The following is a 26,386-nucleotide window of genomic DNA, read 5'->3' on the forward strand; positions in this document are numbered from 1 at the left end:
TGTAGCCAGAGGTATATGTGCCCAGTATATGTAGGCAGGGGTATATGTGCCCAGTATATGTAGTCAATGGTATATGTGCCCAGTATATGTAGTCAATGGTATATGTGCCCAGTATATGTAGTCAGGGGTATATGTGCCCAGTATATGTAGTCAGGGGTATATGTGCCCAGTATATGTAGTCAGGGGTATATGTGCCCAGTATATGTAGTCAGGGGTATATGTACCCAGTATATATAGCCAGGGGTATATCTGCCCAGTATATATAGCCAGGGGTATATGTGCCCAGTATATGTAGCCAGCGGTATATGTGCCCAGTATATGTAGCCAGGGGTATATGTGCCCAGTATATGTAGGCAGGGGTATATGTGCCCAGTATATGTAGGCAGGGGTATATGTGCCCAGTATATGTATGCAGGTGTATATGTAGCCAGGGGTATATGTGCCCAGTATATGTAGGCAGCGGTATATGTGCCCAGTATATGTAGGCAGCGGAATATTTGCCCAGTATATGTAGTCAGGGGTATATGTGCCCAGTATATGTAGGCAGCGGTATATGTGCCCAGTATATGTAGGCAGGGGTATATGTGCCCAGTATATGTAGGCAGGGGTATATGTCCCCAGAATAAGTAGCCAGGTGTGCCCCAGCAGGAGGGGAGCAGCACAGAGAAGAGAGAGAGCTATGGGCACAGTGGGGAAGGGCGGACGTCTCCCCCGCCCTTCCCTCACCTTAGGGGGCTCTCCCTCCCTCGCTCTCCCTTCCAGAACGAAGTGTGCAGCGGCTGGGCAGCGGGCGGAACTTACCTCGTCTCGTCGCACACGGCGGATGGATTAGCCGCTACTCTGGTCTGGTCCAGACCAGAGTGCAGCACCAGAACTTCCGGTGCAGGAGCGAGACGAGGTAAGTTCCGCCCACTGCCCAGCCGCTGCACACTTCGTTCCGGAGGGGACAGCGAGGGAGAGAGAGCCCCCTAAGGTGAGGGAAGGGCGGGGGAGACGTCCGCCCTTCCCCACTGTGCCCATAGCTCTCTCTCTCTTCTCTGCGCTGCTCCCCTCCTGCTGGCTGCATGGGAACGCGGCCAGGGGGGGGGGGGGCAGCTGGCGGCCAGGGTCAGGCAGATGCCCGGTTTTGCCATATGTGCAGCCGCCCATGGCCGAGAGCTGGGTAAGTAACCCCTCATTTATCTTCCATTTGAAACTCTTCATAGGGGAGGAGGAAGGCACTGGAGGAGGGGAGTGAGCTGCTTTTCCATTATCAGGTTCCTGTAGGCATGAGCAACAACAGGCCAACCCTCTGCACATAGTCCCATACACACTGCAGAGTAGTATTATTGCAGCTGCCAAATGTTGGGGCGGTGTGCCAGTGTGATGATTCATGGAGTCTTCTGTGGATGGTAACATTCAAATGATATTACCCCAGTACATCTCGGAACAGACTGAAATTTTTCATTTTGATTAAAAGGACTTACTACAGCAGATGGTCAGCTGATATTTTCTGTCTCAGCCGACCAAAGTATTATGGGTATTTTAAGTCCATAGGTACCTTTTAATATTTCATTGTTTGCATGGCAAACTCAGTTACTCTATTTAGACTGCTTGCAATTACAATGCTTAGTTTATTTGTGACGTGCAAACTGGCATAATAGTAGGCATTATTGAAGTGGCCTATTGCGGGAATAAAGCAGGTCCCAAACTTACTACATAGGTAAAGGTTCACAAGTGGTTCAAACGTTCACTCGCATTCATGCAGGTATCTCAGGTATACAGTATGTCAAAACCTTTGTATATGTACTGTATATGTCAAAGCCTAGGTGCCACCGTAGACCATAATGTAATTTGCCACTATAATGGTGCCAACTGAGTAATTTGAACAAGTAATATAGCCCAACTCTGGCTATCGCCAGGGGTAACTTAGGGTCACTTCAGATACTGGCAGAGGGGAGTTGAAACAGAGTTCATGTAGCTGAACTCTGAATATCTGAGAGATATCAGCAGTGCGGTAATCAGAACGCAGCGCCCAGGATATTGGTGAGGTGAGGTTAGTAAATAGCGCAAGGAGTCCAGATACTGTTGTAAGTAGTGGCGCGGGAGAGTAATTGGGCACATGGGGTTCAGCTATCATGTAGTTGAACCCCATATCTTCTGTGGAACATCACTCATTAATGGTTAGAGTTAGGCATAGGTGGGAGGTGTGTGTAGACGTAGGTAGGGAAGGGTTAGTGTGAGGTATAGGTTAGGGAAGATGATAGTAGAATATCAGTAACCTAACCGATATTCTAGTTATCGGCATGGCCCAACACCTCTTTTAAATGTATGCAGTGTGTGACTTATCAGGTTTCCCAATAATAGTGGCCACAGAGGCCTGCACAGGGCCTGGATAATTTAATTACACAGTGTAGAAAAGTATGGCAATAGCTGTGCCTGAAATGGGGGGGGGGGGGGGGTAGCAGTTTGTGCAGTGGCATGGTAAGCTGTTTCTTTGGCGTCACCTTGCGCCGAGATGGCATGTGCTGGGAATGAATAGACCCGGTTGTGCTATAACAAGTGTAATGTTGTTGGTTACAGAAGTAAAAGTCAGATTGCACTGGAGTCTAAACCAAACAATTGAGTATTGTTGATTATCAGAATCTGCTGCTTACATCATGGAACAATACAGTCATGTCTGTGTTTTCATTTCTGTAGCTGTAATTTTAGACTGCTTAACTTCACAAAACTGTAAATAAAATTAATAATTTTTTTTCTTTGTTCATTTTTCGTCATTTTGTTAGCCTTAGTTTTTAAACATTGTTTTTTTTCCTCTATCTTCAGGGGGTGCCCACGAGGGCTTACAACACTTGGGCCCCTATGGCAACATCCCAAATATTGTAGCTGAACTTACGGGAGACAATATTCCTAAAGACTTTCGGGAAGATAAAGGATATCCAAACCCCCCAAACCCTTGCCCTGTTGGAAAGACTGGTAAGTCACAGCTGACATTTTATGAACATTTTAAAATGGATTTAGTTTGCAAAGTTACCTATTAAGTTTCACATGATGAAAAATCGTGCTTCAAATGTGACATTGTTTGCGGCTTGAAGTAACAGGCATGCCTACCACAGCCTCTTTTCACTGTCATCTATTTACCTATTTATAACTACCCTATTATTTGCCATTGTGGGAACCACCATCTTGCTAGTTATGTCAGTACTGTGCCCTGAGTAGGAATATAAGGGAGGTTAAGGTTAGGTGTGGTCTTAAATTAGTTGCCCACCGGGGGGTGTTAAGGTTAGGCACCTACCCGGGGGGGGGGGGGGGGTGGGGGGGATTTAAGGTTAGGCACCTACCGGGATGGGGGCTTAAGGTTAGGCACCCACCAGCGGAGGGTTCTGTGGGAAAGTAGGGAGAGGTTAGGTCATTGTAAAATATCAGTAAATAGCTTTGTGCTGTGGTACACAATAGACTTTGTAGTAGAGACTTATTGTATCTAGACACTTATACCCTACCTGTTCTCCACCGGGCACCATTCACACAATAACTTCCCTTACCCCTTGAGCTCCACATCCAAACACTGATTAATGTGAAATGGGGGGGCCTAGGCAAAGTTTTAGCATAGTCGTGAGACTATGCTACAGGCAGGTTTGGTAAGGTGGGGGCTGTGGTTTAGAGGAACTGGCAGTTAGGCGTTGTACAACCAGCAGGTCCAAGGCACCTGCCTTGGATGCCTTTTGGGTAACCAAACCCTGTGTAGTTCCACGACTTAACCATCCACCCAGCGCACCTCACACTGTACATCTCCCACCAAGACCATATTAACAGTGTACAACATCATCATGGCATAACACACCAGGTTTAAGCAGTGGGAGCAACAAGGTTGTCCCTGGTTGTCACGTTTGGCTGAACCCTATACTGCACGGTGCTGCACAACCACATACTAGTTTCCAGAATAACAGAGTTGCCATTTTCTACAGAGCGTGTTCCAGAATGATTGGCAAGAATAAGCTGATATAACTTTAGTGCTCTCACCTTCTGGGCTGTTGTGTTATTATTGAGGAAGAAGAGGAATGGGAGTGTACATAGCACTCACTACAGGAAGGGGGTGGAGCAGATAGACCCAAACAAATTAAGGGAAGAAGGGTGGGAAAGGTCCCCCAGAAGCAATACATCCCATAGAAGTGGCCCTGACTGTCAGAGACTCATGGCCCTACAGCAGATGAACCCAAAGAAATTATGCGAGGAAGGGTGGTCAAGGGCCCCCAAAAGCTATACACCCCATAAAAGTGGCTGTGGGAGATCCCTGGCCCTATGGCAGCTTTTGGGGCTACCTTCCTAGTAGCTATGCCTTTGGCAGCAAACCATGAAGTTGATCTATTTTGCAAGAGCGCACATTGAAAGCCAGAATAGAAACTGAAATTGATCTGCGGATTATAGCAGCCATGACAGCAAAGTACGTACTAGTTCGTTGCCTGGTCAATTGGTGCAGGGTAAGACAAATTACAGATCACCTGGTTATATAGCTTTGGAACATTGTGCGGAACCCCACTTCTTTGATTTCTGCTGCTCTGAGACTGACTTACCAGGTTCTTGCACTGAACCTTGCAGAGGTTGAGTGGATTTCACATTAAAACTTGAGATAAACTATTACAGAACACAAGGATAGAGGCCTCCAATATTTAGACATGTCTTTAGTCAGTGTGGAGAAAATAATATTGACAATCAAAATAGGAGTGTAATGTTAGCCCCCTCAGGAACATTTTTTTTTACTATTGCTGGAATCCAATTAGGATAAAAGTATTTGATGAGATTAGTTTGGAATATACTGGTGTATGGTATACACTGAGAACATATTAACCTTTTCTTGGTCCACCTGTTCCACCTATTTTCTCTGGCTGATTGCCTCCTCCCAATCTCGTTAAGTGGCGTCCATCTGTCTGTGAGTAAATGAGAATGAGAGCTAGTCATTAGGGACCTGTGGCTTGCTGTTAACATCTTTTATGCCAAAGGCACAAACTGAGACCATTCCTGGTGAATAAGTTACCAGAACTATTTCTGTTAAAGAGCTACTGTATCAAGATAGATGGGTGTTCTACAGAAGGTCACGTTACACAAACTGTCTATCAAAAAGTCAATGACCTTAGCCTAAATATGTTGCAGTTAAAGCTCATACATTCACCTGCTTCTATAGTTTAACGTTTATACCTAGTCACAGAACTATTTTATTTGGTATTTATATAGTGCTGACATCTTCCACAGTGCTTTACAGGGTCCATATCCTTGTCACTAACTGTCCCTTAGAGGGGGCTCACAATCCCTACCATAGTCATCTTCAGGTAGCCATACATCTAGTGATTCTGATTCAATTGACAAAGCGATCGACTTTATTAAGGAATGGACTTCAGTATGGTTGATCCAAAGTCGATTAACTAGTAACCTACACATTACAAATGATATCCTATGCGATTCACCTGCACATTTGATCTGACCGATGTTATGTCTCCAAGCTCTGAATGCAAAAATCGATTCATAGTTGATCGAATGACACATTAACAGTAGCCGATTCCTGTGCAATCGACAGATATCTTACATCCTTCTCGATTGACTAAGCTGGTCGATTTGACGTGAAATCAGCCACTTTTCATCGATTGGGAGTTTTGGAACACACTTGATTCTCTCTCGATTCTATAAAATGATCTAATCGAATAATCGATTGTACAGCTAAATCACTAGATGCATGGCTACCTTTAGTCTAAGGTCAAATCTTGGGGGATGCCAATTACTTATCTGTATGTTTTTAGGTATATGGGAAGAAACTGTAGTGTGTATAGAAAACCCACAAAAACATGAAAGGAACATAAACTCCATATACCGGTAGTTAGTGCCTTGGTCCAGATTCAAACCAGGTATCCAGCACTGCAAAGCGAGAATGCTACCTACTACACCACCATACTGCTCACATAGGAAATAGGATAGTAATCCTAGGGGCATAATAACTATAAAAGAGCAGCCCCACTAAACCACAACATTTCCGAAACAGTGGTCCATCCACCAGATCAGATGTTTTTGTGGCTTTCTTGTTATGGGTTTGAAGATCATGATGGCCAAACTTGTTTTATGACCCTTGCAAGATGGGCCCCTTGACTGTGTGGGTTGCCAAAGGGAGCAAATGGAAGGGGTGTGAATGGGAGGGAGGTGGACGGGGGAAATCAACATTTTGCTTTGGGGCTCGGTGATTTATAGTTACATACCTGGTAATGTTTCTGTTATTTTTTTTAGAAGTTTGAATCTGCAAATTAGCATATGGTTGTGTTCCCTCCTCCTGCCTGATCCTGACTTTTGTTTCACAAGCCTCTTTTTGGAACAGAGTCACAGGAGTGCATATGTAAAATCCTATAGTACAAGATATAATCCTACAAATAGTTATCTTCTTTACTCTTTATCACCTGTTTATGAGAAATAATCAAATTGTCATTGTCAAAATCACTTCTCCAGGTCTGATACACAGAGTTCCTGGAGGTTACTGGCCTTTGGCACAGTTTTTCACTGGGGGGACCCCAACCTTTCTTCCTTTCAGATCCTTGGTTTTCCTTGTGAGTATTGGAAGCAAAGCTGTTTTCCACAGTGGCCACTTGCTGTGCAGCATTTTCCTCATGTTCATTTTAGCTAAGTTTTAGCTTATCATCATAATAACAGTGTTTTTGAGTGACAGAAATGGTTCCAGTAATTTTGAGTGACAGAAATGGTTCCACCTAACCACACCTCCAGTGGTTCTGGAGGTATGTTTGGCTTACAGGGACAACAAAGGATAATTTGCATAGTCATCAGTGATGCATTGTGCGAGCCATCATATGCTCACTCCAATCTGAATAATTGCAAATACCTTCTGTTTTAAGAAAGAAAACTTTTGCTTTGCGCTGCATGATCCCTGTGCAGACACACTGCTGTGTTCCCAAGTAGCATGTAGCGCTCTTTGGAGAGAAGTGTGAACAATACCTGGCTATGAAAAGTTAGTTCCCAAGGGAAAAAAAGTAGTCAAGTACGCTCTTTCCTGGTGGGTAACTCACTCTGAAAAGGAGGCCAGGAAAATCTAAAGTTACTATGTAGCTGTTTTGGTATCTTTTCATCCTTAAAGGTACTCAGTACTACATATTTTCCATGTGGATGCTCTCATACTGCTTTTGCCAATTGTATACTTTTTGTATAACAGGCGATGGTTGCTTGGAGAATACGCCAGACACAGCCCAGTTCAGCAAAGAGTACCAGCTTCACCAGAACCTGTATGATCCAGAACACAACTACCCAGGAGTAAACAAATGGGTAAGTGGATCTGGTCTTTTTAGTTGTACTCATTCCAGTAACTTCCTTTATTCACATTACCTTATATACTTGCGTATAAGCCTAATTGTTCAGCACGAAAAATGTGCTGAAAAGTTACCCCCTCGGTCTATATGTGAGTTAGTGGCTCAGAACGGATGGTGGAGCAGGTTTTGTTACTGGCAGAGGAGCATAAGTATCGTGCACTAGTGATCCTACTCTTGCCAGCCGGCTCCCAGCTGTGTCCGTGCCTCCATCCCCTGCAACATGGTGTACAGAGTGTGCTGCTCAAGACTACCTGTGTCTCCTGGCTTGTGGAGCAAAGCATGCAAGCAACGTATCAGCGGTGCAATGATAGGGGATTCTTCCTGTGTGGCAATCACTGTGTCTCATATCTATGACACCATCTAGTGGTGTCTTGAGATACAGCTGTATCATCCTTTATTCACATCAGGCTATAGGGAGGAAGGGTGACGTGTACTGGGGGCACTTCTGGCTACTGTGGAGGGGGCTTATATGTGAGTCAATCACTTTTTCCAGGTTTCTGAGGGAAAAGTGGGTACCTCAGCTTATACGTGCTTTGGCTTATATGTACTCACATATATACGGTAGTATGCCTGGCCAGGGGCATAACTACGAATCATGGGATCCCCAGCAAACCTTTTCTATTCATACACACACATTCCAGTCTCCACAGTAATGACTCTTGGGAATCCACAACAAGTGCAGCCTTCATACATTCCCTTTTCCTACCATTCTCCAATAACAGCTGCAGCCACCACTTGCCTACCTCCATGACAAGTGTGGCTAGGATGCCCCCCCCCCCCAATCATAACAGTGTACCCAGCATATCTTACCCAAAGACAAGTTTGGCCATATCCTCCCCCAATATGTGTGTGTACTGCACATGTGTGTCTGCCATAACACCTTTTCCTCATCCACTAAATAACAAATGTGCCCAGTAGCCACCCACATCAGTCACCGGATACCCCATATGCAGACCAGTGGAGGAAGCCCGAGACACTGTCCACCTTCTCCATTCCCAGGTCTATTCTCTCTCCACTTCTTTCTGCAGTTGCCTGCTGACACACGACTATGCATGCCATGTACCATATGAGTAGCTGTGTAGGGTTGTGTATCAATGAGCAGCTGTAGTTGGCAGCGTAGAGGAGAACAGACCCAATGCTAGAGTAGGTAGATATCCCATTTGCTCTGTTGGGATAAGCTACACAGAGGCGTATCTAGAGGGGTGCAGCCATGGCTCGTGCCATGGGCGCCACAGCACCATGGGCGCCATGACAGCCCCCATGCCTCCCCATCACTCAGGCCTGAGATCATATTATTTTATCCAGGGAACATGGCAACTTAATGTGTGTAGGGTGCACTTAGCTTAGTGTTAGAAAAGAGGACAGAGATAATAAGTGGTATTTCCAAAAAAAAGTAACTTCAGCAATATTCAGAGCCAAAAAACCGAGGCAACCATAACACATGTATGCTAGAAAGGATGCTGTTATTAGAGGGGAAGGGGGCTCTAATTGGGAGTGTGTGGGTGGGGGGTGGGGTGCAGTTTCAGTGTTTGCCATAGGCTCTATATCACCCAGATAGGCCCCTGAAGCTACATTTGAGGGTGAATGTTGGAGAACTGTAAAGAAGAGCCCATGTAATGGGTAGAGAAAACTGGACTCCAGTCATCCCAGCAGCTACAGGAGCTGCTACCATGGTGGCTGTGCCACTGTGCCTACCTATGACAAACAGTTCACCAGACACTAAGCAAAGGGATGGAAGGTGTCACTTAACAAGAAGGTTAAACAAAATGGGATTATTTAGCTGAAAAAAAATAAAAAGGGATAAAAAGCTATTTATCCCTAGGTCTGTACAGAGGGCAATGACCTAATGCAAGGAAGAAAGATTTTACCAAGTGTGTAGGAAATGGTTCTTTACAGTAAGACTGGCATATCTTACCACATAAAGTAGCTATGGCAAATTCTATACTAGCATTTAAAAAGGGGTTGGATGCTTTATTAAGGGAAACCACAGCTATGACTGCAAGATACAGGAAGAACTAATTCCAGAGATAATAATAATAATAATAATTCCTTTTTTTGTATCGCGCTTTTCTCCTGTCGGACTTAAAGCGCTTATGAGGCAGCCACTAGAGCGCACTCAGTAGGCAGTAGCAGTGTTAGGGAGTCTTGCCCAAAGAACTCCTTACTGAATAGGTGCTGGCTTACTGAACAGGCAGAGCCAAGATTCAAACCCAGGTCTCCTGTGTCAGAGGCAAAGCCTTTAACCAGTACACTATCCAGCCACGTGCAGAGATGATTTGTGAAGGAGGACTTCATAGACACTTTTTGTTTTTTCCAACATAGATAACCATGCTCACAATACATTTCTCCTGACATCTATGCATACCCTTTTCCAGAGTCAGCTAACCTCTGACCTGCACATGCCCAACAGACGTTGCCTTGCTGGTATCCATAAACTCAGCCTCAGTCCCCCTTGTGGAAAATGGACAACAAATTAGTTCAAAGAAAACATTCCAGGCTAATATTTTCATTCATCATAACCTTAGGATATGTGCACTCTAACCTTTTTATTTTCCTTGCCCCTTTCTGCAGTGTGACTAAAGCTGCAGCTAATCCTGTATCGTGATTTATCAGTTGTCCCTGTACTGTATACCAGATATGTCTATGCACACATTCACTGCTTTCTTGTAAAATTACATTTTAGCTGTATTGCCAAGGGCCCCTAGAACCTATACATGCCCCTAGGTCTCCCCTATTTTAGAGGTGTCACTATGGGGGGCGTGATAGAGGGTGTGAGATGCACACTGGTAGACTCCATCAGAAGTGTGACACCCAGATGTTACACTCCACTGTCTGGCCAGCATGCTCCTCCTCCTTCCTTCCTCAGTGTGTCTTCTGGTCTCCATGGAACCCTGTGGCAGCGGCGTCTCTGCCCTATGATGTGCCAGCTTGTTATCTTAGTACATATATGCCTTCAAGTGAACAGAAAATGGAAAGCTAAAAAGCTAACCTTGACCACCTCCCCCCCCTCTCCCGGCTAAACCCTAAAAACACCCCAGGTACACACCTAACCTTAAAAATCCCCCCTTTTCTTACCCCAAAAAAAGCAAAAATGATACTCATCAAACCCACAAAAAAAGGTGATCATCAACACCCACATAAATTGTCGTTTATATTGGAAAATTTGGTTGCTGAAGGTGTAAAAAGGCGTAAAAACTGGAGACGGGGCCGCCCACTATGAAATCTGTGGCTACAAATAGCGACGGCCCTGTGCCCATTATTGGGCCCCAAATTTACACTATAAACGATAATTTATATGGGTGCCCAAATTCTTGCTTCCATATTTTCCCAAATAGGTCACCCATATCAGTTGTCCAGTTTCTACCCTCACAGATAAGTATAGCCATGCCACCCTCACTATCAGGGCCCTGTTGGGTTTGTGAGTGTTACAGGCATGGCATGTTCTATCTTACCTTACCCACATAGCTGCACATTTATGCTAGCGTTCATCTTTAACATCTGGCTGCCCCATTGAAGGACAACTATTGCAAAGCGTCACTCTTGCTGTTTTATGATTAAAATGAAAGCCTATGGATTTCTATAAAAATACTCACTTGGATCTATTTTCAGAACATTCTCATAAACCTCATTTTTATTATTGGAGATGATAGCAAACATTTCATTACCATCTCAGCTGAAAGGGATATGTGTAACAAACCTGAAATGCAAAAATAACACATGCATTCCTGCTTTGTAATAAATGTCCAAAACTGCTTTAATGTAGTGTTTCCCCTGCTATGCAGATAGAGACGTCTTATATGAGGCTCAGTGGTAAAATAGCTAGCACTGTTGTCTTGTAGTGCTGGAGTCCCTACCTCAAGCCCTGGTCAGAACACTGTCTGCATACTTCAGGCCCCCACATGCTTGCATGGGTTTCCTGTAAGAGCTCGATTCCACCTAGGTGATTGATTCTGCCTGACTTCACGCACACGACTACGGGTCTGGTATCTCAGCCTACTGAAATCAATAGGCTGCTTCTAAATACTTCTGCATGAAAACAAAAATTTGGACAAGGCATCCGAATGACCGAATCCCTATAGCCATGCATAGTGCAGCTACAGAGATTTAGAGGAGTAATTGCGTTGCGCATGTGCCGGTGTCCATCTCGGGGAGGGACGCTTGGCTCTAGGGGAAACCAAGACTTAAAGTTTAGAATTCCTCCCACCACATCTCAACACCATACTGATAGGTAAATAGGAAACCTGTCATCAGAGGAATATGGAGGGCTGACATATTTATTTAATTTTAAACAGTGTAGATTGTCTGGCAATCCTGTAGGATCCTCTGCCTCTAATGCTTTTAACCATAGACCCTGAACAAACATGCAGATCAGAGGTAGCTGACAAGATTTTCTGTATACTTGTTTCAGGTGTGTGATCCAAACACTACTGATGCCACAATGATCAACAGGACTTCCAGGCAACTGTTATTTTGTATAAGGAAATAAATATGGCAGCCTCCATGTAACTTTCACTTCAGGTTCCCTTTAACTTGGCCAGGGTTATTACATTATCTTGTAAACCCGGCAGACAGTGATTTTTTTTTTTTGCCTAGGCAGAAAAACATTTGTATACATTATGATACAAAAGCAATCTATACACACAAAATAAGTGTGAAGTCATACCTTAACACGATATATCCAAAGAAGATGAGACAGGTTCAATTGGACATTTTTACTTGTTAAGTGGCTATGCTGATAAGTGTACATTAACCAGATAACACATAAAATATGTAACTTTTTTTTTTAAATAGATGTCTGCATATGCTGCATATATAAGAATTCTTCACAACTAGTCCTGTTATATACTGTAAATATAGTATAGAGAGAATGTACTCCGATTCTGTGCCGTGTTCTCTGTTTAGACATGATGGGAAGAATTGAGAAGACCCAAGGAGAGAAAACCTCAAAATCGTTACAGGGAAAATTGTTTGATCCTCTTCTAATGATTCTAAATTATTGAAAGTATCCCCAGATTTCAGACAAGATGCAGATCAGACAGAAGAAAAATGATGACATCCACATGACTGTCTCCAGATCAGTCAGTCCTCCCGTCTATAATGAGAATAAATACCATCATCAAAACACTCCAATATCTGACAACCATTTATTTGGTTAAATGCTGCTATTCATATAGTCTGCATATTGTTTTTTTTTTTTTTATCAACAAAGATATTTATTGAGCGTGTGAATACAATGTAGAAACAGATTTCCCAATGTACAATGAGCATAAGAGAAAAAAAAAGGATCAAAAAGAAAATATGCATAAATGTATAAAAAGGTCACATAATAATGTGAATATTGCACTCCCAAGGTGCACCAACACAATATTATTATTATTTAGTTTTTATATAGAGCCAACGCCGTCCGCAGCGCTGTACAGTGTACTGTCTTGTCACTAACTGTCCCTTAGAGGGGCTCACAATCTAATCCTTACTATAGTCTTATGTCTATGTATGTATCGTGTAGTGAATATATCGTAGTCTAGGGCCAATTTGGGGGAAGCCAATTAACTTTTCTGTATGTTTTTGGGATGTGGGAGTAATACCGGAGTGCCCGGAGGAAACCCACACAGACACGGGGAGAACATAAAAACTCCTTGCAGATGTTGACCTAGCTGGAATTCGAACCGGGGACAGAGTGCTAACCACTACGCTACCGTGCTGCCCAGTAAACCTTGTTTCTATTGATCTTTAAAAATTATATTCATATTTAAATGAGCATTTTAATCCTAGATCAACAAATACTTGTGCATCTCAACAAGACACATTTACCTATCATACAGTGGCTAGACTTGTAGGACTGGAGAAATGATTGTACCACCGTCTACACATGTGTACTTTATTTTACATTGCCATGCATGATGCAGCACCCTGCTGGGGTGGAGTGAAGAGCGGTCCAAACCTTCTAGAAACGACTTTAGACAAGACAAGACAAATAACATTTATATCACGCTTTTCTCCTGGCGGACTCAAAGCGCCAGAGCTGCAGCCACTAGGACGCGCTCTATAGGCAGTAGCAGTGTTAGGGAGACTTGCCTAAGGTCTCCTACTGAATAGGTGCTGGCTTACTGAACAGGCAGAGCCGAGATTCGAACCCTGGTCTTCTGTGTCAGAGGCAGAGCCCTTAACCATTACACCATCCAGACTTTACTTCTTGCAAATAATTTAAACCTCCTAGCAAACCAGTAAAATATGCCCGAGTTGCAACAACACACTGCTTTTCTGCAGATACACTAAAGTAACCATAAAATGTGTACTTCTAGTGTCTCACATTATCAGCGTGCAGCACCTATAACCGTGCACTGACTTAAAGAGTACTCAAGGTGTAATTTTCACAGTTAATGGGACACAAAGGCATATACCCATTATAATCGCCTACCTCTGTGCCCCCAAATCCCCCCTCCCCTGGTGGCTTCAGTACCCCGTGAGAAGCAGCTCGTCGGAATTCAACGACATAGAGGGACGTCCTTTACAAGAATGGCGCTCCTGTAACATGCCCATTCCAGCCCAACTTGCTCCCGAGGCTGAACTCATCTCAGCTCAGAAGCAGGGTTGTAACTACAAATCATGGGGGCCCCCCAACAAAACTTTGATTGGGCCCCCCATGTTCACACCCTTTGCTCTGCCTACCCCTAGTGACCCTCTCAGCCCGGGGGCCCATATTGCAGGTGTCATAAGACAAGTGTGCATCATAATCATCACACCCATTACAAGTGTAGCCACAAAAACACCTGTTCTGAAGGATTCATCTCTTTATCGAAAGGAGTGAAGTAGTAGTTGGGGGCCCATTACAGCTCTGGTCCCCTCTCCAGTTACAGGGACTGCTCCCCTCTAGTTACACCCCTGCTCAGAAGCAGTGAGAGAGCTGACACACACTGACACTCACGTTTCAACGGAGCTGAAAAAGTGCATCAGAGGACCAAATGAGCATGCCCAGAGCTCAGGTCCTCTTGTAACTCATGGACAGGCCGTGACCCGGAAGCCCTTCCAGGGTCATGGCCATTTTGGCTGGTTTAAGAGGCACTGGGACCTCCTACACTCCTCACCCCACAGCAAAGTCAGCTCCCAGAGCACCTGAGCCAGCTGCCGCCCCACCCAGGTGGTCTCTCCTGACCGGTCCCCGGGCCCCCTGCATGATTTCTAGCTTCACCTGTCCAGGCATGCTGCCCAGTCCATGCTCCCTGTCTTTATCTCTGCTGCTTGCCTATTCTAATCTCCATGACCCAGCACATGTTATGAGCAAATAGTATGCACCGGGTCAGAGGCAGTCAGTGGGAATGAAGACGAAGCATGGGTGCAGCAGTGCGCTGGGACAGGTGATTTACAATGAAGCCACAAGCGGTGCAAGGGCCCCTGGGAGCAGTCATGGGAGACCACCTGGGGGTCCGGCAGTGCAGGAGGGGGGTGTTTCTGGGGCAGTTTCTCCCTTTGCCTAAATGCTCTGGTCTTGTGTGATTAATCAAACAAACAAACAAACACAGAACATTTTCTCCTGACGGACTCAAAGCGCCAGAGCTGCAGCCACTAGGACACGCTCTATAGGCAGTAGCAGTCTTAGGGAGACCTGCCTAAGGTCACCTACTGAATAGGTACCGGCTTACTGAACAGGCAGAGCCAAGATTCAAACCCTGGTCTCCTGTGTCAGAGGCAGAGCCCTTAACCATTACACCATCCAGCCACACTGGATAACAGTGCTATACAATTTGGGCTCCCTTTGTCTCTGTTTGTTTTTTTAAGGTGATCTACATCTCTCAATTAGTACTTCAGTAACACAATCACACTAACAATTAAGCATGGTGTGTGTTTGCCAACAGCAACTGGACACACCAGTATGGGCTGTCAATGAGAACAGGGCCGGAGCTACCATAGGAAAAAAATAGGCAATTGCCCCAGGGACCCAGAGCCTGTAGGGGCCCCCAAGGTGTCCCTCCCCATCTTAACTGTTGCTCCCCAGGGACTCTGCAGAGTCTGTTAAGTTGGGAGGTGATTGGGGGAGGGTCAGCAGCCAGCTCAGGGGCCCAGGAGGGAAATTTAGCTGCGACAAAGGGCCTCTAATGACGCTTTTTGGTCGGGGAGTGTCTGTTGGGGGGCCCCCAGGCTAATTTTGCCCTAGGGCCCAATTGTTACTTGAACCGGCCCTGAATGAGAAGGCCTATGTCATTGCGATTCCTAAATAGCATGTGCTCTGAAAAAGTGCAGCGGAAACTGAATCTAGCGAATTTCATTACCATGATTGCAGTTCTGATATATTGTGTTAGTTACTTTATTAAGAGCAGCAATACTTCTTCCTGTCAGAATTTGTCAGCTGTTCCTGGAAGCTGCTGTCCAGCACGTAATTGCTTGACAGTAAGCTAGACATTTGTAAATCTTTTAAGGCTACACACAGACATATAGCCTATGATTCAGTGCTTCCTTCACATTTAATGACTTTAATAACTTCCTAGACTCATGAAGTGCTGCCTACATTAGTGTAGCCTCATAGGGTCACTATTAGTTACATAATATCTACTGACCATATTTGTTACACCGACATAGTCTGAAATCCAGAGAACCATTCTCCTACTTCCACTGCCTTCAAAACCTTTCACAACCTAATGTTGCTGCTCTAGCTATACCTGGCACAGACATTGCTCTTTTTTGCCCAGTCTGATCATGTAGGTTGGTTCAGATGACACTGTATCTGTAAATAATTGCATTTTTTTTGCAGTGCTGATCAAGCTTGGCTTAAAAGTAACAGACCAATATGGAATATGGATCATGCTCCTTTCTCTTGTCTCTCACTTAAAGGACCTCTGTCGCCAAAATCGTAAAATGTAAAATATATGTAAACTTATACAATTAATCTTAAGAATATAGCTCTAACTTAATTGTGCCGAGACAATTTTAATATTTTTTCTTCCTGTACCATGAAAACCCATATTACAAGCAGAAGGTTGATTAAAGGACCACTGTCGCAAAAAAATACAAATTTATGTAAACATAAGATGTATGTTTCTTCCATAGTAAAATGAGCCATAAATTACTTTTCTCCTATGTTGCTGTCCCTTACAGTAGGTAGTAGAAATCTGACAGAACCCACAGGTTTTGGACTAGCCCATCTCCTCATGGGGGATTTACAGGGATTTCTTTATTTTCAAAATGCACTTAGTGAATGGCAGTTGCTCCATCCAACTGCCAAAAAAGTGTAAAATGAGCAGGGAGGCTGGTCAGCATCTTTGTATAAACCCTTTTCCGGGGGTCTCTTTATAAAGAATAAAGGCCACACTGAGAATCCCTTAAGGAGAGATGGACTAGCCCAAAACCTGTTGGTAATGTCAGATTTTTACTACTTACTGTAAATGACAGCAACATATGAGAAAAGTCATTTATGGCTCATTTTGCTTAGGAAGATACATACTTCTTATTTGTATGTGTCTTAAATGTTAAGATTTTCTTGACAGTTCCTCTTTAAGTATATAGATACTTGGCTGAGTCCATTGTGCAAGACGGCACAGGAATAGCTGGGAACAGTGAGCGATAAGAGCTGAATTCTACTTTGCATGGCCAGCTTATCATCTAATGCCTATGGCCAGAGAAAGATCATTCACTAGGCAAACATAGGCAGTTGCCTAGGGCCTTGGGAGAGTCTAGGGGCCTGGTGGATGCTAGCCCCCACCAAATCTTACTAAAAAGCCAGGTAATCATCAGCGGCGGGCAAATACTGCTATCTTGCCTAGGGCCCAATATCATCTTAATCCTTTTCTGCCTATGGCCAATGCAGAGTGGAAATCAGGGTAATCAGAGGAAACCCACACACATACTGTATGGGGGAACATCAAGCACCATGCAGTCACTGATTAGTAAAGGAGTCCTAACAATATTACCGTAGTTACAATGCTTTGGTAAAGAAAACCTTAAGGCTTAATTCACATTGCACTAAAAACATTCTGTTTAGAGAACAAAACAACAGATCTGTTCAGTCCATTCTGGCAAACGGGACACAAGTATGGGTTGGGGAGTCTGCAGCAATTCTGCATCGAATGGATCTATCAGAAACAATGTGGTTTTAGCCTTAGGCTGCATTTCCACTTGTGCGGTGCGAATCGCCGCGGTAAAAATTCGATGCGAATTTTCATGCGAATTCGCATGGATGACGATGTATGCGAATTTAACCATGGTGTGCTTTTCCATTGTTTCTATGCAAATTCGCATGCGAATTCGCATGGAAATTCGCATACCCAAACCTCGGTATAATAGCGGTAGGCGGTATGTGAATTCTGATGGCTCTGCCATGCGAATTTTTTCTGCACAGAAAAACGCAAAGGAATCCTGACAAGTGGAAACAGTCCCATTCACTTGTATTGCTATGCGAATTTGCATGCAAATTCGCGATAGTGGAAATGAGCCCTTAAACTGAAAAGGAGTTTTTACTCAATCAGTTTTTGATCTGTGCATTGTGAAAGGAGCCTGAGGCCTCTAGGTATTTAAAGTAAACCTGAGGGGAAAAAAGGCTATAAATATATATACTTAATTAGATGACATGGTTTTATATTCAATGTATTGAAAATCTTCCTAGCGCTGCTTCCAGACTGCCCTCCCAAGTGTATGTTCCCCCCACCCTTCGCCTAGTACTGTGGAGTGTTGTATGCTCACCTGTCACGCGACCCCAATGCCTCGCCTCCTTCTGTGCCTGGAGTCTTTTTGAATTGCCACAAGCACCTGTACCATGTGACGCAGCCGCATGTAGTGACATCAGTACACCTAGCTTTTTTATTTTCATTGACCAAAAGGTTTTATTTAAAAGGATAACAAAGAACAGTACACAGATATGGTATATACCCAATATAAACTCTCAGAATAAAGACAAGTTACTTATGCAAGTTTATAAGGATCCAAACAGGAGTAAATATACAATATAACATACTGTATACAATAAGTTATAACATATTGAATGTTGGAAGGAGAACTGCACCTAAGCGGGAGAGAAAATGTGTGTCAAAGGAGCTATGAGAAATCAATCAGCATTTCAAATGAGAGTGATAGAAGAAACATAATACCAAATATCATGAGAAAGTTATCCGCTATTAACATTATGAACCCAGACTTTATTACATCCCGGTGTGGATAAATGAGCTTTTTAAAGGGAAGCAAGTGTTTGACCTAGTTGTACCCGTTTATTCATAGATTGTTCCATTATCGGTAATGCTAAATGTTCCACAAGCAGGGAGTACAAACACCTGGCTTTTTTGGTTAGACTTGGTGGGCGCTGGCATCCACCAGGCCTTTAGACTCTCTCCAGGACCTAGGCAGCTGCCTAGGATTGCTTTGTGGATGATCCAGCTCTGCTTGCGACTGATTTCAGCCACATATCGATGCCAAAAATTGAGTAATCTTTGTGCATTTGTTGAAATAGTGTGGTTGTGTGTTACAGCATACAATTTGATTTTACTTCTAAGTACCTGAGAAAAAAAAATCCTAAAGCTGTAAATATCCTTCAGCATGCACTATTATGCTTCCTACATTCTTATTTATTGAGAACAGAGAAATCCCAGTCCCAGCACCATATTTTCTCAGTCTGAATATGCAAGAGGCGAACTCATGAATTTCTAATGCAATCAGATTCTGGCCACACAGATGGCAGACACAATGCTATCACTTTGGCCCGCTGTGCCCCAGGATAATGCAAACGTTTTACTGAATTTTCTTTTTTTGGATTATTTTGCTTCCAATTATTTGTGCTCAGTGTATATTATTCTTAGTACTGTCAGCGATAACTCAATATGTTTCTTTACTCATCTACAGAATAAGAAGCTGCTGTACGAGAAGATTAAAGGAACATCCCAGAGAAAGAAGAGGGTAATTCTGTTTACACTACTCACTTCAAGTGGGCATAACGTAGATCCATGTTGGTTTATGTATGCATTCATGTATGTATGTTTTTCTAAGTAATGCAACACATTTCAACAACTAATCTCTTCCAAACACATACAGTAGCTACTACATGTTCACCAAGATGATGGCTCAAGGATTAACAGCTTTAGTTAACAGTCCACAAATGCTTGCAATGATTCTGTGCACTTATGCCTATTGTTGTATGGGTTATCTGAGCTACTAGTGGGGCCTTAAAGAGAACCCGAGGCGGGGTTCTTACATCGCAATCTTTATACAGAGGCTGGGTCTGCCTATAGAGCCCAGCCTCTGTTGCCCAGCCCCCTGCGCGCTGTCAGACCCCATAAAACACAGCCACGCTATGCGGCTGTGTTTACCTCACGGATGTCAGTCTTGGCTGCTCCCCCGCCTCCTGAATCGCTCCGGTCCCCGCCCGCGTCCCTTCCCTCCAATCAGCGGGGAGGGAAGGGACGTGGGCGGGGACCGGAGCAATTCAGGAGGCGGGAGAGCGGAGACTGGCATTAGTGAGATAAACACAGCCGGCTGTGACACGCTGCGTGTCGCCAGCGCGTCTGTGTTTTATGGGGTCTGACAGCGCGCAGGGGGGGCTTTGGGGGAGACTAACTAGCAACAGAGGCTGGGATCTATAGACAGACCCAGCCTCTGTATAAGGATTGCGATGTAAGAACCCCGCCTCGGGTTCTAAGGACCGCCTTACGCCCATAGGCGGCGGGTTTAAGTGGTTATTACATGGAAACCATGTCAGTTCACGGAGACTGTCTCCGTGAACAGTGTGCGAGCCGCCGATCGCGGCTCGCACGCCTAATGTAAACACGCGGGGAAGAAATCCCCACTGTTTACATCATACGGCGCTGCTGCGCAGCAGCGCCGTAAGGCAGATCGGCGATCCCCGGCCTCTGATTGGCCGGGGATCGCCGTCATTTGATAGGCTGAAGCCTATCCTTCAATGCGCAGGAGGTAAGGGGAAGGAGGGAGCGCAGAAAACGCTGCGGAGGGGTGCTTTGAAGAGCCCCCCCCGCTCGGCCACACGGAGCGGCGGCGATCAGACCCCCCCCAGCAGGTCATCCCCCTAGTGGGGAAAAAAGGGGGGAAGTCTGATCGCCCTGCCTTGCTCACGATCTGCGCTGCGGGCTGGAGAGCCCACGCAGCGCAGATCTCAAAGAACAGCCCTGGTCCTTAAGTGGTTTGTTATTGTTACATGAGGAGTCAGGACTGAGGTGTTCAATCATGGCTTGCAGAGTTTTTATGGAATGCTGATTTTGTCACAAACCCCAGTCTAGTATTGGTTAGTCCCATAATGCACAGGGGCCATACACTAGTCGATGGCCACCAGATCGATCATCTGATCAGAGAGGGATCTATTAACTGCCCACACACTGCACACTGCACACAGATTTCCAAAGAATTTCAGCATGAATGCTATTGGAAATGTACCTAGCACCTGTTTGCTGGGCCCCACCATCCGGGCCCAGAGTGAGTGTAGAAGCAACTCACCTATCCAACACACATCTCTCTCTACATTGCCGGGGGCACTGTACCCTATGACCCCATCTGCACAAAGCGTCAGTTTGAGACTTAGTACAGGCACTCCTGGCAATGGATAGAAGACACGAGAGAAGGCGTGCGGGGGATAGGTGAGCTGCTTCCTCACTCACCATGGACCCGGTGGAGACACATTACAAGGCAGGGGGAAACAGTCAGGGTCTGTTGATTGTTGGAATGTCAAAGGCCATCTCTGCCACGCTCCTAACCAAGCCCCTTTGAATAAGATCTTTCCAGCAGGCCAGATTGATCATTTTGATCAATTTTGCCGTAAATCAATCGAAATGATCAATCGGTCAGCAATGTTGCAGCATCAATCATCTCTGCCAGATTCAGTCATTATGATCGAATCAGCCAGATAACGATGCCACAAATACAGTAATGTATGGACACCTTAAAGAACACTATTTTGCACAAGCCCTATAAAAAAACAAAACAAAACTAAAAAAAAATTTAATTAGGAGGGATCCAAGCACTACTGGTAAAATACACTTACAACTTCCTGAAATAGAAAATGCTTTAATAAAAATTTGTTGTGTGGCAAATCTAAGTGGGTCACATCTGGATATACCTTAGGAATGGATAACCTAATTCTCCTTATCTAAATGTACGCCTCAATAATTCTGCCCTAAAGGTTAACCAGTATTCACGTAGATACCTCTTAGGTTTTTTCCAGTCTTCTTGGTCTAGGGAAGGGGATACCATCTTTTTACTTTTTAAAGCAATTTTAAACTGCTAGAATAGCCTGTGTTTGTAATTGCCGAGATATATCTGAGATATGCTTAGCAGATGGACTTTTTGTTAATTAAGTCTAGCAGTGTAAAATCTGCTATAACACAAAAGAAACAGGGAACTTGAGACTAAAGGCATGATAGAGCTGTAGGAATCTGAAAATACCCATGTTAGTGAGAGAAAACTTTGACCTTAATGAGTCAAATGAGGTCAGTTTACCAATGAAAATAATATACTGTATACAAATGGTGTAACCAAGGCCGGATTTGTATTCTTTACCGCCCAAGCCAACTGTCACCAGCCGCCCCCCTTCAGTATAGCTAGCCAGATAACCCCTCCCCCTTTCCCTCTAGTGTAGGTAGCCTTATGACCCCCCCCCCACCCCTCCCCCAGGTATAGGTAGCTAGATGACTTCCTTAATCCCTTCCTTTCCCATTCCCACCTTTCAGTATAGGTAGCCAGCTCCCCTCCACACTGCAGTAGCCATCAGTGTCACCTCTCCGCTCGTCTCCATTGCAGAAGCTTCCTCTTCCCCTCCATCTCCAACTCCATCAGCCGCTGCTGTACATCTGTCCCTCCAATCAGCATCTTTCACTTGTGACTTGCCGGCATGTTACCAGCGAGTCAGACGGGAAGAGGAAGCTTCTACGTTGGAGATGAGTGGAGATGTGAGCGACTGGCGGCTGCTATTTCACATTTTCCGCTTGTTACTCTGCAATGCTGCCCAAGTCTATAGCCGCCGGCCACAACGCCAAAGTGCAGAGAGAGTAGGGCAGTCCCTGTACAGGCGGCTGGCAGCAAAGTACCTCGGTCAGGCGCTCGCCTGATCTCCCTTCACTGCAGCATTTGCAAGCTTGCAAATGCTGCACCAGTTTAGCCTGCTGCTTTGGTGCCCTTGCTCCTGTGGCGCCCTAGGCCATGGCCTAGGTGGCCTTGGCCTAAATCTGGCCCTGGGTGTAACAGAGGCGCCAACCAGTATATGAAGTATATATATAAAAGAAAAAGGAAGTAGTCAAGTTCAAATAATACTTTTTATTCATTACATTTTTACAAAAACTCCAAGATGCAACGCATTTTTCGAGACGCAGCTAGCTTCATCAGGCAAAAAGGGAATATCTTTGTGGGGAATCCAGTGTGCTGGGCGCCTCTTCCTGGAAACAATTGGAAACAATATGGTGTAGAAATCACATGTCCCTCACCCGCCAGAAGTAAACAATGAGTAGTTTCCTAATCATCAAGTTTTGAAGCATTTTTTTGTGAAAGGGATATGGAAGCTGCTGTATTCATTTATTTTTAATACCAGTTGCCTGGCTATCCTGCTGATATTCTGCTTCAAATACTTTTAGCCATAGCCCCTGAACAAGTATATGCAGATCAGAAGAAACCCCTCCCAGAGCAAGGCGGAGCTGGGCGACAAAGGGGGCATGACCTGGCTGGGGGCTGGTGACCTCACTGCTGGACAAGATAGGGCAGTGGAGGTCAAGGTGCCAAATAAGGGAGGGCAAGGGACCTGGAGGGAACAACAAAAAGGAAAAGAGAGGAAGCTGGACTTCCTTTAGAGATCCAGCAGGAAAGGAACAACCCTCCCACCCGCCCCTGAAGTGGACATCACCAGCAGGAATCACGTCATAGGTTATTTGTCACAGCAAGAATGGTGGCGGGCCCCTGACAAGGCCCATGTGGATGTTTAAGTTGAGCCGGCAGTGGTGTGTACCCATCGAGCTGTTATAACTGTGGCTGGTGGCTGGTAAGGGTTGCGCTGCGGCTCATTTTATTGGGCGGCCTGTGTCAGGGGACTCCGATGTTTTTCTTTATTAATGTGTGTGAAAAATTATGGAAAAGAAATTGAATGTGATTTATATTTCAAATAAAAATTGTTGCCTCAGGGAATATTGAAGTTATGGTAATAAAAGCTGTGGCCAATTTTAAAAATCCAAATGGTTGTCGCAGTCTTTTATTTACCAAGTCAAAGGGAGGTCACTGTTTGCCCCCCTATCCAGGTCATGTTTCTGACATTATTGTCAGATCTGAAAAGATTAGCTGCATGCTTGTTTCTGGTGTTATTTAGACATTTTTGCCTACAAATAGAACAGCGGGGCTGCCAGGCAACTGGTATTGTTTAAAATAAATAAATATGGCAGCCTACATATACTTCTCACTTCAGTTGTCTTTAAAATAAGCCAGGTCACAATAATGAACTACCGTAGGCGGCACCAAGACATATAAAATAGTCACAAATCATTAAAAAGGAGAAGAGGTGATGACTTGCTAATTCCAACAAAAATGCTACTAAGTGGGCAAAGTTCACTTTCATTAAAGACACAAGACAACGCATTTTGAGGTATCACCTGCTTTTTCAGGTCAAATCAGTGTCAAAAAGTGAAAGTCTCTAGAATGCGAGATCTCACAAAACGCATTGTCCTGTGTCTTTAATAACAGTGAACTTTTCCCAATTACTGGTTTTACAGCGTTAGTACCTGTAAAATTGATGTGCGCTGCCTCTGCATAGTAATCTTACCGGAGTCTGGTGCATTGGGGCCAATGTGGCAAACAGATCAATCCCTTTCTGATCTAAATCTGATCAGTGAGGGACCAAATGTCTGAAGTAAACGTTAGAGGCTAAGTGCAGTAACACTTCATTACAAAATGGCTTCTATAGCACTGTCAATTGATATATCAAGTTATGCTTGAAATCAGCAGATGTGATCTCAAGTATATCCTGAGGTATGCACCCAATCAGATAAATACACAATAGGGAAATTTTAAAAGGAACCTGAAGAGAGAAGTACCAGTATATGGAGGCTGCTATATTATTATTATTTTTTTTAAACAATACCAGTTGCCTGGCAGCCCTGCTGGTCTATTTGGCTGCAGTAGTGTCTGAATCACACCAGAAAAAGCATGCAGCGAATCTTGTGAAAAATTTCAGAAACACCCAATCTGCTGCATGCTTGTTCAGAGTCTATGGCTAGAAGTATTCGAGGCAGATGATCAGTAGGATAGCCAGGCAGCTGGTATTGCTTAGAAGGAAATAAATATTGTAGCCTTCATATACCTCTCTTCAGTTGTCCTTTAACTATTTATGTTGAGCTTTAGCTACCATGCTGGATAGTGTACAGGGCCTCTGACACACAAGACCAGAGTTTGAATCACGGCTCTTCTTGTTCAGTAAGCCAGCACCTATTCAGTAAGGAGACCTTGGGCAAGACTGGATAACACTACTACTGCCTACTGAGTGCACCCCAGTGGCTTCAGCTCTGGCGTGAAATGTTCTGTGTCTTATCTGACCATGCACAACAATACACGTAACTGTATTACACACTGAACAGTGTCTCCTTGTCGCCACCCACCTTTTCTGCTTCCAGATGGTGAATCCATACCTGCAGGGGCAGAGACTGGACAATGTTGTAGCCAAGAAGTCTGTTCCGCATTTCTCTGGTGAAGAAGAAGAATAAGCAGAACCAAATGAGTAAGCCGCCTCTGCTGTGATCCAGCGCGGCGTCCCATCTACTGCTCCAGAGCCCCACTGACTGGCAGCATGTTTATTATTTATAGACCTGTGAATGGGAAACAGCTGGATTTATAACATTATGTTGTCATAGATAATAAAAAATATAGACTTCTGCTTTCTGTTAAATTAGGAGAACGGTATCTTTTTCTTGTGCTCTTTTCCTGTGCGTCTTCAAGAGGAAGTTTAACCAATTGGTTACTGCCAAACGCTGTCAGTGTTACGATGTAGTGAAAATCAGATCTCCTCTCCCCAAGTGAACCTGTGTCTGCCTGCAGACATGGCTGCCTGCTGTATAAAATCAGCACTGTACATAAGAAATCACTGCAATAAAGTCTTCACTCTTCAGCATAGTGCTTGTAGTGTTTGCTACAATAGTCATGTATGAATGTGGGTGGGTAAAGTTCAGGACTAGTACCTGCTCAATGCACATGAGAGGTCTGTGGCTGTCATACTGTCAATGAAATGTCAGTTTTTCTCAGGTGATGCAAATTTGGTTGCAGTTTGTATGCAGACTGACAATGAACCAGTCAAAATGGGCTGCAACTGCATTTGATTGGTCGAGGTTCAATTTACATGCAAACTGCAAATATCCATTAAGTTGACAATCATAGAATTCATAAATAATCTCCAGCCAGCACAAACAGCAATGCCTGGTACACGCAATGCAATTTCCTGTCAGATCGACAGATCGAATCAATAACTTCCAGCATGTCCAAGAATGGGATCGATTTTTTTAGACCAGTACTGCACAAAGTTGATTCCATTTTTGATTGGGAGCAAATCAGACATACCAGAAATCATAGATTAGACCCATCGATCTGACGGAAAATTGTGTTGTGTGTACCAGGCTTAAAGAGAAACCGTGACCAAGGATTGAACTTCATCCCAATCAGTAGCTGATACCCCCTTTCCCATGAGAAGTCTTTTCCTTTTCACAAAGGGATCATCAGGGGGCTCTGTATGGCTAATATTGTGTTGAAACCCCTCCCACAGTGTGATGCCAGGACCATGGTGCTGATATCACACTGTGGGAGCCTTGTTGCATTGTGGGAAATAACAGCTGTTTCCAACTGCCAAAAAAAAGCAAGCAGCAGCTACTTCCACTGACATCACCTGCCAGCAGTAAAAATGTCACCATATGATAAATGTCAAAATGTAAATCAGGGAAAGGAAAGATTTTACAATGGGCACACACTGACTAAATAATGTATACATAATTATTGTAAAATTTAAGCAGTTTTGTTCATTACGTTATGTTCACTGGAGTTCCTCTTTAAGTTAGAGGTCAGTCTTATTTAAAAAAAAGAAAAAACAAAACAACGGTTTTCTGAAACCACAATCA

At 44.3% G+C, this 26,386-nt stretch overlaps 1 protein-coding gene across 1 annotated transcript in view; it reads left to right on the forward strand.

Moving 5' to 3' along the window:
• Positions 1-25,389, forward strand: part of SCG5 (secretogranin V) — a 77,381-nt gene extending 51,992 nt beyond the window's left edge. Inside the window, exons 3-6 of the mRNA XM_068253925.1 lie at positions 2,806-2,955; positions 7,178-7,287; positions 19,152-19,205; positions 24,899-25,389. Of these exons, the coding sequence (XP_068110026.1) occupies positions 2,806-2,955; positions 7,178-7,287; positions 19,152-19,205; positions 24,899-24,988 (404 nt within the window). The 3' untranslated portion in view covers positions 24,989-25,389. The remainder of the gene's footprint in view (positions 1-2,805; positions 2,956-7,177; positions 7,288-19,151; positions 19,206-24,898) is intronic.
• Positions 25,390-26,386: the final 997 nt, after the last annotated feature.

The sequence above is a fragment of the Hyperolius riggenbachi genome, chromosome 9, assembly GCF_040937935.1.
Source record: "Hyperolius riggenbachi isolate aHypRig1 chromosome 9, aHypRig1.pri, whole genome shotgun sequence".
NCBI classification, from domain to species: Eukaryota; Metazoa; Chordata; class Amphibia; order Anura; family Hyperoliidae; genus Hyperolius; species Hyperolius riggenbachi.